The sequence below is a fragment of the Podarcis cretensis genome, assembly GCF_951804945.1.
Source record: "Podarcis cretensis genome assembly, chromosome: 6".
NCBI lineage: Eukaryota > Metazoa > Chordata > Lepidosauria > Squamata > Lacertidae > Podarcis > Podarcis cretensis.
In genome coordinates, this window is record NC_137175.1 from 40,387,656 (window position 1) to 40,403,821 (window position 16,166).

General features: G+C 39.8%; 1 protein-coding gene and 1 long non-coding RNA gene across 2 annotated transcripts in view; one reads left to right on the forward strand and one right to left on the reverse strand.

Moving 5' to 3' along the window:
• Positions 1 to 10,630, reverse strand: part of LOC307218140 — a 41,432-nt gene extending 30,802 nt beyond the window's left edge. Inside the window, exons 1-2 of the long non-coding RNA XR_013839816.1 lie at positions 10,507 to 10,630; positions 5,224 to 5,290 (exon numbers count right to left, since the gene is read on the reverse strand). This is a non-coding gene — a long non-coding RNA (uncharacterized lncRNA). The remainder of the gene's footprint in view (positions 1 to 5,223; positions 5,291 to 10,506) is intronic.
• The window catches only part of CD34 (CD34 molecule), a 43,633-nt gene continuing 27,634 nt past the window's right edge, over positions 168 to 16,166 (forward strand). Inside the window, exon 1 of the mRNA XM_079979783.1 lies at positions 168 to 346. Coding sequence (XP_079835909.1) covers positions 271 to 346 — 76 coding nt within the window. The 5' untranslated portion in view covers positions 168 to 270. The remainder of the gene's footprint in view (positions 347 to 16,166) is intronic.

Here is a 16,166-nt window from a genome sequence, read left to right on the forward strand (position 1 = left end):
CATGTTAGATTACCTTCAAAAAGCTTTCTGTGACATTTTTGCACAGTTTTAAATTCTGGGAATTGTCCTGTCCACAGTGATAGAAAGCAGTTTCCAGGAAAGAGTTAAACTGATGTAATATTGTAGGGCGGAAGTTTAACAAATGTGAGAACTATATAAAGCTATGAGATCAGAGGTTTGGAAACATCTTTTAGAAGGGAATCCTATCGAACTCAGTACTGACCTCACTTTTACTCATAGGCACTGCTTAACAGTTCACCGTTGGAAATAATGTTACAGTGGAGTTTTAAAGTACTGAAGGAGAGGCATTTATTCTGGACAGTGTTCTGTGCTTTGAGCCTGCTGGGTGAGTATTCGGTATGGGGGGGTGGACCCTTACAACTGCTGTGTTACTTGCAGACAGAAAATGAAGAATGAATCTTGTTCTGCCTGTGCCATAGTTATTGAATACTGACGGAAGTTTATCTCTTGTAATATCTGCTAGATGGCTAGATGCTAATAACATTAGAAGCAAACTGGTAAACAGAATGCATAGCATGTAAAGGAATAGTGCACACAACTAAAATACTCTAATTAGTGGCATATAGAATTTTTGCAGGTTTTCTAGTTGTATAGTTGCCCATGTGCAGAAGTGGCATACAGAAGGATATCAGATGCACACATTTTATTCATGGTTTTGCAATTCTCCATACCAGATATCTCCAGTGATTATTAGCAAGGCTTCAGTATCCCAGGGACTAACATACATTATTTTTATTAAACATAAAATCCCAGACTGTGTAGCTGAGCGCGTCTGTTTGTAGCCTATAGTGGTTGGCACAACTGACTACTTTTGGTAATTACTGTTACTATTTTTGAATGCTTATGCATTTTGTTTCTACAACTTAAAAAAGTAATGATTAGGGAATGTTATGTTGCTATTTTCTAAGTTGAAGGTACTGCACAGTGTATGTATAGCACAATTGTGTATTTTGCACACTTTGCAGCCAGACTACTTTAATTTCTCTTTATCCACTAGACCATAAGACCCTCCTTAGACAAGTCACTGGGCTGTATTCCTGTCTTTTTAATGTTTATTGCACTTTTTAGTACTCCCCAAAGGATCATGCTTATCCTGCTCTGAAGCTGGCACGGTCTGTTTATTTATTTTGCAGAGTTTTGTTTTTCCTTCTTACATCTACTGGCCAAGTCACAGTTCATATGGCAGTTGTATTTGCTGCCCATGTACATCAAGTGAGCAGGAGAGATGTGTGTCTGTAGCTGGTCACAGCATGTTTCAGGGACATCACTTTGGTGGATATGCAATTAATTGCCCTTGTGTTTTAAATCACTCAGGTTTAAAATTCAAAGATTTTGAAAGGAAAAAGCAAAGTAAGGCCTAATTTGTGTGGCTGCAATTGACTTTGTAAACAAATAAATATAATATAGTCTTCTTTTTCAGTGTCGTGTGTGAAAATTGTCTTGTAGCTGGCTTTTTAACATCCAGATATAGTTTTTTTAAAAAAATACATGTGGAATTGCTACTGCTGCAGTATCTGCAAGTTCAGTGTTGAACTTTATTACTTTATTAAACCCTTTTGAAACTTTATTAAACCCTTTTGAAATTTTATCTAATTTTATCTAGTAATTGAAAAAGCAATATGATACTCTATTCCCTTTAAAAAGTAGGCTTCACTCCACACAATTACTTGATCCAGCTAGGGAGAAAATCATGTAAGCACATTTACCAATGAAATCCAATGTTGAATAAAGATAGGAATCGGCATGCATCTGTCTATTGTGACTCTCATTCATACTACATTGAAAGGCTTCTAATGTGAATGAGAAGATGCATCTAGGTCCATTAGTTATGTACAACTAGAGCTGGATTTCCATCGCAATTAGAGATGCTTTCCAACACATGAATTAGCATTTTGAAGATGCACGTAGGATTCTGTTTTTGGCTCCTGTCTACACTTGGCAAATATTTTCAAGGTAATTTTACGCCTGTGTGTCTTGGCTTCGTCTTCTGCAATAATACTTTATCTTCTTGGGCATATTGCCTAGAAATGTATGCATGAAAAGCATTATGTCATAGTTAAAGCAGTGGTGGAATGCAGGCATACGAAGCTTGCTTAGCTGCCTAGATATATCCTCATCAGTGAGCTTGCATTTTCTATTAGGGAAACATGGTTTATGTTTTTGTTTTGGTAAGTAAAGCTAGTAGTCACCATACCTTGGGCTGTGAACGTGCTGGATTTCCCTCTCTAAAGCATGAAAAACAATTGGGTATATATTTTAATTTGTGTTCTATCATAGCATGCAAGTAAATCCCATTCCAAAACCTCCATCCCCTTAGAACTAACTTTCAGAAATATACTAATCAAACTGAATATGGTTCAGAAGACTATCAGCTAAAACCATGCATTTCTCTGAAGATGTAATTGTTTTTATTTTGTATTTTTATGCTGTAAACCTCCCTGAGATCTTCAGACTTAGGGTGGTATACAGATTGATTGATTGATTGATTGATTGATTGATTGAATGAATGAATAAAGTTAGTTAAACACATTAAGAACAAGAGTAATTTACAGACACATTCCTACAGTGACAGTATTGTGAGGTGGCACTTGGTAGTTGAGGAAATGTCCCCCCCCCCCCCTTGATCCACTGGCTGTGTACACAACATACATTTAAAGCACTCCACCCCCACAAGAATCCTGGTAGTTGCAGTTTGTTAAGGGTGCTGGGAATTGTAGTACTGTGGGAGGAGGTAAACAACACTTTGTTTGCATGTGGATAGTATGCCATTTTCTTGGTACAAAGGTCAACCACTTTTATGTCTATTTCCTGTTCCTAATTTTCAGCATCAGTTGTGTTTTCCCAGGCTACCTTGAGGTATGTGTGGGTAAAAATATTAAGCGCAAAAATGAATTATACACATCCAAACGCACTGTAGACTTGAAATGGTAAAGCTAAGCCAGTCACATTTTTCCAGCACATGTTCTCTGCATGCCCACAGCTCTTAGGTCATACATAACTCCCTTTCACACATTACATGTTTACCACAGCAAACAGAAATATAACCATAGCCTACACGATTGTGAAGCAGCTTTTAGGGTTTTTGTTCTGCATAGATAGTAGTACACTTGGTGACATTCAAAGGCATCAAGTGATACATTGATCTGATCCTGCAAGGTTCTGCAAGACATCTATTGTGAGATGCTAGTTTCTCAACTCCCACTGATTTATATGAAAATAAGGTCAGTTTTCCCAATTACCAAAAAGATGGCTTATGTTCTGAGAGCATCTTATTGTAACTTTATTTGTTTATTTATTTAACTTGATTTTCACTGTGATTTCATAGTTCACACACACTGTTAACAAAGTTACACTGTTTTATGTGCACATGTATGAATGCAACAAACATATTTTTATAAACATGCCTATTATATGCTACTAGGGAGCTAGGATTGCCTATAGCCCCCCTCCATGTGTGTATGCTAAGAAACAAATACATGTTTACCGCTACATAATGTCTGAAGCAAGAGAAAACTCCTACATGGAAACAACTTCAATATTGCAAAAAGCATGTAACAACAACAACAATTTATTATTTATACCCCGCTCATCTGCCTGGGTTTTCCTAGCCACTCTGGGCGGCTTCCAACAAAATATTAAAAATACAATAAAACATCCCTAAACAGGGCTGCCTTCAGATGTCTTCTAAAAGTCAGATAGTTGTTTATTTCCTTGACATCTGATCGGATGGTGTTCCACAGCGTGGGTGCCGCTACTGAGAAAACTACTACCATGTCATGTGTGGCAATCTCAACCATGTCTAAATATGATTTGCAAGTGTGATTTTTATATACAGGAGAAGTAACACAGTGCCCTCCTTATATTATTGAACTCCAACTCCCATCATCCCTGACTATTAGCCATTCTGCAGGGTATCTAACAACTTCTGGAGGGTGCCATGTTGTCTGTCCATACTATGTAGGAAGCTTTACCCCTTGAAGTGGATCTGACATTCCAGATTTCAGTCCTGATGACCACCATGTTTGTGGTCAATCTGTTTTAAATAAGAATGTTGCAATCGCAGCTGATTGTTAATTATGTTATTTAGAAAACTATATCAATATACAAGCCAGCTTCTGCTTTTCATGTCAAGATAATGTTTTTGATGTTGCTTTTGGCCTCATAAAAGATGCTTAAATATTAAATTAACGGTTCAAGAAAAGTTTCCTTTGGCATGAGTAATGGAATATTCAAGTAGCCTGAACCTGACATTCCCTACAAATTAATAATTATACAGTTTGGATGCTAAATTTCATTTTGACATTTACAAATTAATTTTATTTGAAATGTGTACCTATGAGATGGTGTGTTCATTCAGTTAGACTTAAGTGCAGCCTAGAAGAGAAAATTCATAATGTGATTAATCATTACAGATTTAAATTCAAATAGTTAATAAACAACTAAAAGACAAATTACCTGAGCTGAAGTGAAATATTCAAGCAATTACATTCAAATTATTTCAGTCAGGCTTCAAAGTTTACAAAGATTATAGAACCCAGATATTCATATAATTTAATCCATTGTCTGAAGAATAAGCTATTGAAATAGCAGGCTAGCAGCCAAGCAAAAATCTCTTTTATCAGTTTTGTCTGAGTGTTGATTAGGTGAGCATGCTTGCAATGATGTAATGGCTTAAGCTGTCATCCTCTCTCCTTCCCACATTCTCTTCGCCCTTTTTTGGCATTGTTCGTGACTGCAAAAGCCCACACCCAAATCCTGTCTGGGCCATATGGAATAGGAAAAGGGGTTCAGGAGGGGGAAAGCATAGAATTTTATCGGATATTTCCAGAGGGAAAGGGACTCCACCCTTTGAATTCCTGCCACATGGCAGGAGAGGAGCAAAGCTAGAGATTCATGAGTAATGTAGCTCAGAGCCCCCAAAGGTGGTGCTCATTATAACTGCTGGAAGAATAAAATATAAATACTGATGGAATTCGTAATCCTGGCCTCTCAGTTTCAGTTATTTCCCATTTCATCCAAGATATGAAATTCTGGATCTGAGCATTATCACTGCTAGCATGCTATGGGATCAATATGATATTCTTTTCCACTCTGAGTACTAATAAAGGTGCTTACCACTATCTCCCATTTTCATTTTTAATCTCATTCAATCTATCATTATAATATCCAGTTATAATTGGGCAATCAAACAAGTGGACATACCATTTAAAAGAGCTGCGGCTGCTTTTCATGTTGCTTTTTAAAGTTGCAAGTTCACCATCTGGAAGATCTAAGAAGACACATAAAATCATTAAGTGAGACTTAACTGAGCAAAGTGTTACTGAGCGAAGACTTGTGTTCAGCATGTCTCAGAAATTGATTCAAAAGTCTATGGAATCTCTCTCAGAGACATACATGTTTATAATATTACTCATATTTCCCCATGTATCATCAGATACAAGTGTAATACCCAAAAGTATATCCATGCACTAGAGACTGTGAGACAGTAAACCATATTTATCCCCCCCCCCCTTTGTGCATGTATGTAATTTATTTAAAGCAGTATATCATGCAGCTTATTTGCCGTTACAAAACAGTGTACATTTTGAACTTTATGGCATGAAACTTGAAAGTTCATATGAGTGCCTTATATCTTCACCATGGATTTAGCATGACAGTATGCCTTTATTGGTGAATACATTTACACAGATCACATGCTGTTTCATGGGCTCTGGGGAGCAGGGGTGGCCCTACCATTAGCCAGAGCATGATGGTTGCCTCGAACAGCAGATTTTGGATGTCATGAAAAGGCAGCAAGTTGTTAGTTATTTAAATTATTATTATTGCATCTTTACTACCAGGGAGGAAGAAGATGTGCTTGTGGTACTTTTTACCTCAGATGCTAAAACAACTTGAATGGCCTTCGGTACTGTGTATCTTAATTTGGTGGGAAGGGTGCCATTTATTGCTCTGCAACTGGCACCCAATCTTGGGAGCTGGCCCTGCTGGGCAGCTTACACCAGTTTCATCACCCATCTTATTTCTCATTACCCCAAAATAACTCATATTATAGATACTGGGTATGGAAGTTTTGAGCAGACCAAAGAGGTAATAATTAAACAACAACAAAAAATGTCGTTTCTCTCCATGAGCACTTGTCCCTCCCTTTCCCTTCAAATTCTGCTCTTTGACAAATGTACATTATTCAAATTCTCTTAACCTTACTTAGACTCCTTCCTGCCATCTACAGCAGAAACAAAAGTCAGGTGTGAGAGGAGGCAGACAACTTTCACTGATGAAAGAGAGAGAGAGAGAGAGAGAGAGAGAGAGAGAGAGAGCATGAGGAACCCCATTCGAGCTGCTGGAGCAACAGCAGGTGGAGACATCTGTGGTGATAGTTTCCCTTGCTACTTCTTTTCCTCTTCTTCCTGACAGGGCAGTTTCCTAAATGGCTACCATGTAAGGAGAGCTGTTGCCTATATATGTGCCTGGGCTATAATTTTTCTGTAACCACAAACAGTGGTGATGGGAACACCTAAGATGTGGTAGACAATTAATAAAGCAACATTTACTTAACAATTGTTAACAGGTTTCTGTGCTTGAATCAGAATAACACATGTGGAAAGCCAACAAGGGTGTGTGTGTGGGTGTGTGGGTGTGTGTGTGTTAGGGAGAGAGAGATTCAGCAACCAGCCTGTACATCTTATACTGGTGCGCTGAGTGGGGGAGCAATATCCAAAATACACTGGCCCTGTCTGAACAGTGTGGTAGCAATATGAAAAGGATGAATGACGTTATGAAAAGCTCATTAAGCAGTATTATTCCTTATTTTTAAAACCAACATTGCTAGGCAGAGTGTGTAGTTTAAACAACAGCATGGTTAACAACAGTAGTAATGAAATTTATCATTTCTATAGTGGGGTTATTTTTTTGGTGTTCAACGTTATAATTATCTCAACAATCCTAACAACAGCCCAGTAAGGTAGCCTTTGCAAACTTGGTGCCCTCTGGATATTTGGAGCTACAACTCCCATCATCCTCAGCCAGCATGGCCAACAGCTGATGGGAATTGTAGTCCAAAAACATCTGGAGGGCACCAGGTTTGTGAAGGCTGTTGTAATGTATATCAGTATTATTCAGAAGTCCCATGGTGTATTTGCCGTGAACATTGTGATGGAAGAGTATATTTATGGGTGCATTATAGTCTTTTGGTAAAGTTTGCTCTTTTTATTTAAATCACAACATCAATTAAAGCTGTAATTCTACACCTACCTACCTGGGAATAAGACCTGCAGCACTCAGTGGATCTTACCTCTGAGCAGGCATGTCTAGAATTACCTGTTACATTACACTCTCAGGGAGTATGAAAAATAGTGTGCTCACGATTGATTATACAGAGGAAGCTAAATATACAAACTCCCTTTGTTAGCCTCACAGCTTACACAGTTTCACCCAATAAAGGTTAAGGTCTTTCCATTTGTTTCTGTGGAGACAGATATTTGAGTAGCGTAGGTAATGATGTAGAACTTCCGTTTGACTGTGAGGACAAATCATTTTAAAGATGTGTTTATGTTGCTTGGGGACTATTTGATTTGATTTGGGACAAATAGTTCTCAGTTAATTGTCTTTGGAAAGCCAAAGGGGACCAATAATTGGAGCAAATGATATTTTGCTAAAGTTTGCAGAATGCAAATAATATTAAACTTGGCAAAATGTCATTCCTCTCCAACAACTAGTTGATATAAGTAAAGGGTTTTGATGCAAACTGTAACATGTAGCTGCTTCAAACACCAGTGGTTTTATGTTTATTGTGTCCACTTGGCTTCAGCAATACAGTGCAAACTCTCAGTGCTAATAAATTCATACAGAGTTTCCAAAACTAATGAAAACAAGCTGTGCATAAAATTGTGACAATTGAGGCAAGTTCCATGCCCATGTGTGCTGTTAAGGATCCTTTGGGCTCTAACAATACAGAACAATTTGAAGTTTCTTAGTGTGAAGTATCTACATGAAGTGTAAAAGTAGGAAAATTTGGGGGTGGTTGTGGCAGGGAAGGAATAAATAAATAAGAAATAATTAGGATCTTGTTTTACAGTATTTGAGGTGGAGAAAATATTTGCCAAAATGTTAAGGTGATTTCTAAAACATCTGGAAAAATTCAGAAGTTTTTGTTTGGGTGGTTGCGGCACTTGGGGAGGCCAAGTGTTAGGAACTATGCCATTGTAATGAAGTAAGACTTTCTGCTAATGTCCATGTAAACAATGGCACACACTCATGAAGGCTTATGAAAGCGGTATATGACGCTGATTCCTCTATTTATCCTTTGCCACAAAAATCTTGTCTCCTGTTCTTGATTTGATCTAACTTGCTCTTGGGGAAACAAAATGTAGCAACTATTTCTTTATTATTATTTTTTTGTAATCAGGCTGCAGAATGCACTGTAAGTCCTTTTTCGTGTACAAATCAGGTCTAAAGAATTATATTGGTGGAGCGATTTGGATTGCAAGTTGATTCAAACATCCCCTTTCTACTGTCCTCAAAGTGTGGTGCATAATTAAGGAGTTACTAGTAGAATACAGAGGTTTTCAAATCTTTCCTGTGCAGCATGTTGAACATTGTCTTGAAATCTGAATATTTACACCTAATGATAGCCAACATGTTTTGCAAATGAAGATAATCCAGTCCCGCCTTACAATGAAACATGGGTGAGAAGTACTGCTTGGTTGGGCTGTTTAGTTCACCCTCTGTCCTTATATTTAGATAGATCTGCCTGCTCTGTTTATAAGGAGACAAAATATTACTATTAGAGTTTATTTAAAATGCTACCAATTTAAATCTTATCTCTTTTCCTGTAATTCAATTTCCTTCCAGGCACCTTCATCTCATGGAACTAAGTAATCTTTTTTTATTCTTCATTGAGGTTTTAATGCTCATTACTAAAGGGATGGCTTTTAATGGATAAACAATTCTTTTTTCATGAACTTGGGCAATCAGGATAAGCAACTTAAGGATTTCTAAAAGGTTTTACAAACTGTACAGATATAACTATATATCTGTAGCTAAAATTTCAGAGCTTTTAGCAGTAAAGACCCCCTTCCGGGGGTTTTTAAAATTTCTATTATGTTAACCAAAATAGTGGATAAGGCAAGGGCATGAAAGAGATGATGATCAGGTTGGAAAGCAGTTACAGATAGGTAGCCGTGTTGGTCTGCCATAGTCAAAACAAAAAAAATTCCTTCCAGTAGCACCTTAAAGACCAACTAAGTTAGTTCTTGGTATGAGCTTTCGTGTGCATGCACACTTCTTCAGATACACTGAAACAGAAGTTTCCAGACCCTTCTATATAGTGAGAAGGTGGGGAGGGGTATTACTCAGAAGGGTGGTGGGAATGGGTGATTGGCAGATAGCTGTGATGAGCCTGTTGACGACTCTTAACGACTGCAATAGGTCTTACAGGAAAAAGCAAGGGGTGAGAAGGTGAAAAATGGCTTTGTCATGTATAATGAGATAAGAATCCAAGGTCTTTGTTCAGACCAGGACTCTCCATGGTTTTAAGTTGAATTATCACCAAACTTAAAACCATGGAGAGTCCTGGTCTGAACAAAGACCTTGGATTCTTATCTCATTATACATGACAAAGCCATTTTTCACCTTCTCACCCCTTGCTTTTTCCTGTAAGACCTATTGCAGTCGTTAAGAGTCGTCAACAGGCTCATCACAGCTATCTGCCAATCACCCATTCCCACCACCCTTCTGAGTAATACCCCTCCCCACCTTCTCACTATATAGAAGGGTCTGGAAACTTCTGTTTCAGTGTATCTGAAGAAGTGTGCATGCACACGAAAGCTCATACCAAGAACTAACTTAGTTGGTCTTTAAGGTGCTACTGGAAGGAATTTTTTTTTGTTTTGAGGTTGGAAAGCAGTTTGTGAACCTTGAGTATTTGGATGGGTTTAATTTATTTATTTATATCTTGCCCGGTGGAACAAGTAGGTCTTAACTGCCCATCTGAATGAATGGAAAGAAGAAGCCTGGTGGATCTACCCAGAAAGGATGTTGCACGATAAAGATGCCACCACATAAAAGGTCCTGTCTCTCATGCCTAACCTCCAAGCAATAGAACAGAGAGAATGGCTTCTGATGTTTATCTCAGTCCTTGAGCAGACTGGGAATGAATGGTTTCATCTCAGTGAGTTTATCTGTATTAAGAGACATTTATCTGATTTATGCTGCAACCCTGAGTCCATTTATCTTTGGGTACATCCCACTGAACTCAATGGGACTCTTTTCTGAATAGACAGTTCTACGTTTAGTGCTGTCAACCCTACTATTAACTTAAAATCAGTTGGTAGAGCATGAGACTCTTAATCTCAGGGTCGTGGGTTCGATTCAATTTAAATTAATTTATTCAGTTGACTCTGTGTAATTTTCCAAGTTGTTGTTTTGGTTTTTTAACATCAGCTTTGGCTTCTGTTAAGTAATAAACGAGGAACTCCCTTTACTCACATGGAGTTATGGCTGCTGTGTGCACAGCTGTTCCAGTATTGTTCTTAATGTTGTATGCTGTCATCCTCCTTTGGGATTCAGAGTGGAAGAAAGACTATCCTCCTTATTTGTTGCTGTTAAAGTGTTCTACAATAGCAATGCAAAGGAAACGCCAAAGCAGGGTGGTTTACTTGTGGTTTTCGGGATGACCAGTGGTCAGGGAGAATGGGAGTTTATCTATTTATGCCATCATTCTTATATCCTGCTCTTCCATCCTTAAGAAAGACAGAGCGAATTACAATAAAGGCAATTAAATATCTTTGAAACAGTAATAAAAAAAGAAGCCTTTAACATAAAAATCAGGGAATCATTAGAAACAGCAGTAGAGTCTACAGAATCGGCATTTACATCCAAAATGCCTGGATGAAGTTTTTAAATGCACCTAAACATGTTTACTGTGAGGGTCAGCTATATCTTACAGGGGAGGAAGTTCCGTAAATGGGACAGCGCCACTGAGAAGGATCTGTCCTATGGCCCCAACCAGCAACCAACTCCTGCTGATTATTATTATTATTATTTAGTAAATTTCTGTGATGCCCTTCATTTGAAGATCATAGAGCAGTTTACAATATAAAAACACAAAAATACATGCCATAATAATGAACATAAACATAATAACAAACACCCCACAGTTTAAAAGGACATAGATTGTTTAATTAGCCGAGGGCCTGGAAGAAGAAGAATGTTTTTGCCTGGCACCTAAAGACATGCAATGAAGGCACTAGGCAAGGCTTCCTGGGGAGAGCATTCCACAAGTGGGGAGCCAGCAAAGAAAAGGCACATTCCCATATTGCCACCCTCCAGGGCTCTCATGGAGGAGACAACTAACAGGGCTGATGGTATTGGAAACACTCCTTTAAATACTAGGATTCTAATTTGTTCAGAGCTTTATACACAACTACAAGGGCCTTGAATTGGACCTGGTAGTTCACTGGCAACCAGTCCAAAGTTTTAAGGATCTGTGTGATAAGAAGATCCCCCATTGCTGCCCAGTGTGACAGTGGTGTATGGTGCTATCTGCAGCTTCTGGGGTGCCTTCAAGTGGAGATGTCAGAAAATTCCAACAGAAACTGGTCAATTGCCATTGTTCTCTTATCTATCCCATGTTTGGAAAGGAAAGCATCCCAGCTAATAAGATAAATATCCACTGTTGTTTTCAGGCCACAAATGGTACATAACACTATGTAATTGATTATTCCGCCCACACACACACACACATTTGTATTGTGTTTCCTTTGCATTCTTTATCTTCAATCCATGGTGAATGACAGATAGCTAACTGACCCCTACATGTTTCCACCACTTCGAGAAGGAAGCATGCAAGCATCCATAGAAGGCTCATCCTCCTCTCTTAGCAAAGTCAGGAATAGAATGCACAGATCCTTCTTTAGTCACTACATCACAGGCCTCTCTTGTGATTAAAGACCTGCTTCACACAAAATAAACTGTACTTGTGCCATTGGCAAGAGCTATTTTAAATAGTTCCTTTCCCTCAATATGCTTTTTTGTTTGAGGCTTTCTTATACTCTGTTATTTAAGACAGGATACAGTTCTCTTGCTACTATTTAAAACGTAAAACTAAACATAGTCAGAGGTGGGTGCCAGGTCTCAGCATGGCATTAGTATAACATGCTTGGCATGTTTTTCTCATCTTGAGGACACTGCAAAACATGGCCTTCTTCTCTTCGACATCTCCTATAGAAGGCCTAAGTCCCATTACTGCTCTCAGAGGCTGATGGACCCAATGAGTTTCCTGACGACTCTGGGGGATTTTCCATCTATGATGGGCACTCCTGTTGAAGCCCTGGCCGAACTCTAAAAAAACATCCAAATGATTTGGGCCATTGACACGAGCGCCTCTATGTGCCCTTTCCTGCTTCCTGGAGCCCACTTGGCTCCCTGGTATATTCCAGAACTTAAGGCAAGAAAACAAGTTAGGAGGCGGTTTGAACATGAGTGGAGGAAAACTCTGTTCGAATGCAATCAGATACTGGTGAGGGCTCGTCATCAAGCCCACCTTGTGGCATACTTTGCTGCCTCCATTGCATCCTCGTTGTGCCATCTGGCAGAACTTTTTCAGGTTGTGTGGGGCCTCTTACAGTCTGACCCGAAGGAGGTGCCAAAACTGATGGTAGCTTGCTGTAAGTTGTTTGCAAAGCATTTTGAGGATAAAATTAAATGCATCCACCAGGATCTTGACTGTTACAGCAGATGAATCTGAAGGAGAGTCCATAGCACTTTCTAGATTTGCTATTTCGGATGAGTTTCAGTTGGTAAGGCTTGCTTGAGGATGTGGACAAGGTGCTTCAATCAGTCAAGTTGACCACTTGCTCTGGACCCTTGCCCCTCGTGGCTGATCAAAACTAGCAGAGAGGGGACAGCTGGCTGGGCCAGGGAAGTGATCAGTGCCTCCTTGCAAGAGGAGTGGTCCCTGCCTGCTTGAAGGAGGCAGTTGTCAAACCACTCCTAAGAAACCCTCTCTGGATTTGGGAAATCTAGCTAACTACTGACCAGTTGCCAGTCTCCCCTTCTTGGACAAGATTATTGAGTGGGTAGACATGGATCAGATTTCAGTGCTCTCGGAGGAAACAGATTTTCTAGATCAATTTCAAATGTGGTGTAGGTCTAGTTTTGGTGCAGAAACTGCTTTGGTCACCCTGCATGATGATCACTGTTGGGAGAGAGATGGGAAAATGTGTCCCTGTTAATTATCCTCAGCCTCTTGGCAGCTTTCGATACCATTGACCATGGTATCCTTCTGGAGTGGCTGTCCGAATTGAGTGTGAGTGGCCCCAATCTGTGGTGATTCTAGTCCTATTTGGACTAGACAGTGATGCTTGGGGAGTGCTCTTCAGCCCTGTGGAGCCTTCAATTTGGGGTTCCTTGGGTTTCAATTTTATCCCTTGTGCTGTTTTACATCTACATGAAATCGCTGAGTGGAGTTATCTGTAAATTTGGAATGTTTTAGTCGGCAATATGCTGATTACACCCAGCTATATTCAGTGCTATTTTTCTAGGGAAAGAGGTGCCAGAACTCAACATGAACACTTTCCTTTTTCTGTTATATGGCAATGGTGCCTATCTGAGAGATGCTGGAACTGAATTCCATCTGAAAAAAAGCCCTGGCTCTACATCTCCTTTACATCTGCAGGTGTGGCAGTAGATGTGCTGAACTATTGTCTTGTCTTGGTAATGGACTGGATGAAGCTCCATCCAGATAAGACTGAGGCACTGTCTGGGGGTGATTCCGTAGAGCAGATGGATGGAATGTTGCCTGCTCTGGGTGGGGTTACACTTGTAGTTTGAGGGTACTTCTGAAACCATTGCTGTCACTTGAGGCTCAGGTAGCCTTGGTAGCATGGAGTGCCTTCCATCAGCTTCAGGTGTAGGCGCAACTGTGCCCCCATCTGGGCTGGGAAAGCCTAACTTCTGTCATCTATGTTGTGGTAATCTCTAGATTAGATTACTGCAATGCATTATACATAGGGCTGCCTCTGAAGATGCTTAGGAAATTTTAGCTGGTGCAGAATTTGGCAGCTAGGTTGCTCACTGAGGTAGGATGGTTTGATCCTGACCCAACTGCACTGGTTGCCAATTAGTTTCTGGTCCCAATTCAAAGTACTGGTTTTGACCTATAACGTTTTAAACAGCTCAGGACTGCAGTACCTTAAGGACCGCATCTCCCCATAGGAACCGACCTGGACCCTATGATCACCATCTAAGGCACTTCTTCTTCCACAATAGATCTGGAGGGTGGCAACACAAGAATGGGCCCTTTCTGTGGTGGCTCCCCATGTGGATTGTTCTCTTCAGGGAGGCTTGCCTGGCACCTTCATTATATTTCTTTAAGCGTCAGTTGAAAATGTTTCTCTATAATCAGGCCTTTGGCTAATTAACACTCTATTGCCTTTTTAATGTATTTGTGGGAGTGGGGTTATTGGTTTGTTTTTGTTTTATTTTGTATTTTGTGTTCTCATTTTGTATTTGTGTGTTGTGAACTGCCCTGGAAACTTGAAAGGTAGTATACAAATTTAATAAATAATAATAATAATTACTGCAGCTGCCACTTCTGCTACTCTCCTGGTTTGGCAGCTGGGGAAGCCAGTTTTCATCAAAAGTAGATCATTTCCGCATCCCTCACACAACATGTAAATAAGTCCTGATGGCAATAAAGGACACTGGTCCTGTAATTGTGCTTGCCGATGGATACTTCTGCTGATTTATGGCTATACCTATGCTAGTTTTGACCAAACTCAAGCTGAAACAAATTGCCCATTCTCAGAGTCTTATGGTCTCATGATAGACAAGTCATTGATGCCCAAAGAAAATACAGCAGCTGTCCTTGGAGAAAATCCTCCTATTAGCTACGCATATCATTTTTGCTGGAGGAAAGCCCTGAGGGAAAGGATAGCTGTTACTTTGTGCAAGTCTATTTGTCCTTGAACATGTAGCACATAATAATATTGTTTTACAGGGCGCAGTTAGATGAGATGGCAAGAGATTTGTGACTGGATCTCCAACTGTTTTTTAAAAGAAAAAATGCAACTGCAGGTGGGCCTGATTCATATTAGGAGTTACATAGCTGGGAGACGAGACTTTAAGCCTTTCTCCTTCAGCCAAGGTGAAACATCTGGATTGGATTATTGCAGTGTACTCTACATGAGACTCCATTTGAAGAGTCTTCAGAAATTGCAATTGGTCCAGAATGAAGCAGAGAGAATAAAGGTGGGTGCTTGCTTATGGGAGGCCTCTAGGTGGTGCTTCCAAGCACAATCCAAAGTGTTGACGATTATCTTTAAAGGCCTAAATGGCTTAGGTTCATGATACTTATGCAAGCACATGATTAAAGGTGGCCAACCTTTAATATAGCCGATATAAACGAGGCCAGAGATTCTGGCGGTGCACACACTGCTTTGCCTGTTGACCTCTGATTTGCTGTCAGATGTGTTCAATCTTTACACAGTTCTGGAGTCAATGGTGACTGCCCCATGGCCCTAGCCACATCTTGGTCAATCTCTTTGACATGCTGTTCTTCTTCCACTCAACAATTGCTCCGTTGCCCTCCTCTGCCAGGTGCTGCCACAGTTCTTTGCTTCTTGGGTGGTGGGGTTCTTATAGGGCTGTTTTTAGTGCCAAAGCTCTGTGTGTAGTTGTCTAGCCTTGAAGACAGGTTTCAGAAGGACTGTCTGGGGTTTAACAGTCATGTTTGGTCAACTGTGTCAGTGTCAGTGTTTGCACACATCTGCTTCCTCAGATCCCAACATCCCTTTTTGTCTTGTTTCTATTTGCCTAGCATCTCGAAGGTCACACTGAACCCCTTAGTCTTGTTTTCAGCCTCTGATAAGTAACATCAAGAATACACATACATACATACATACACACATACATCCTTAACAACTGCAGAAGACGTGCTCATGGACCTTCTGCTGTCAAATCTAGTTTGGCCCAAAGAATCTACTCTGAAATGGTGTAGGATGCTCAGTAAAGGGTATCATTCCATTTGTTCAATAGCTGAAGTATGGTAGCACTAAACAGCATAGAGGTGCCAACTTTGTTCTGCTATAAATAAGTCTCAGGTAGATTATTTTTGGTGTCTCAAAAGGGCAGCAAAGCAGTAATTA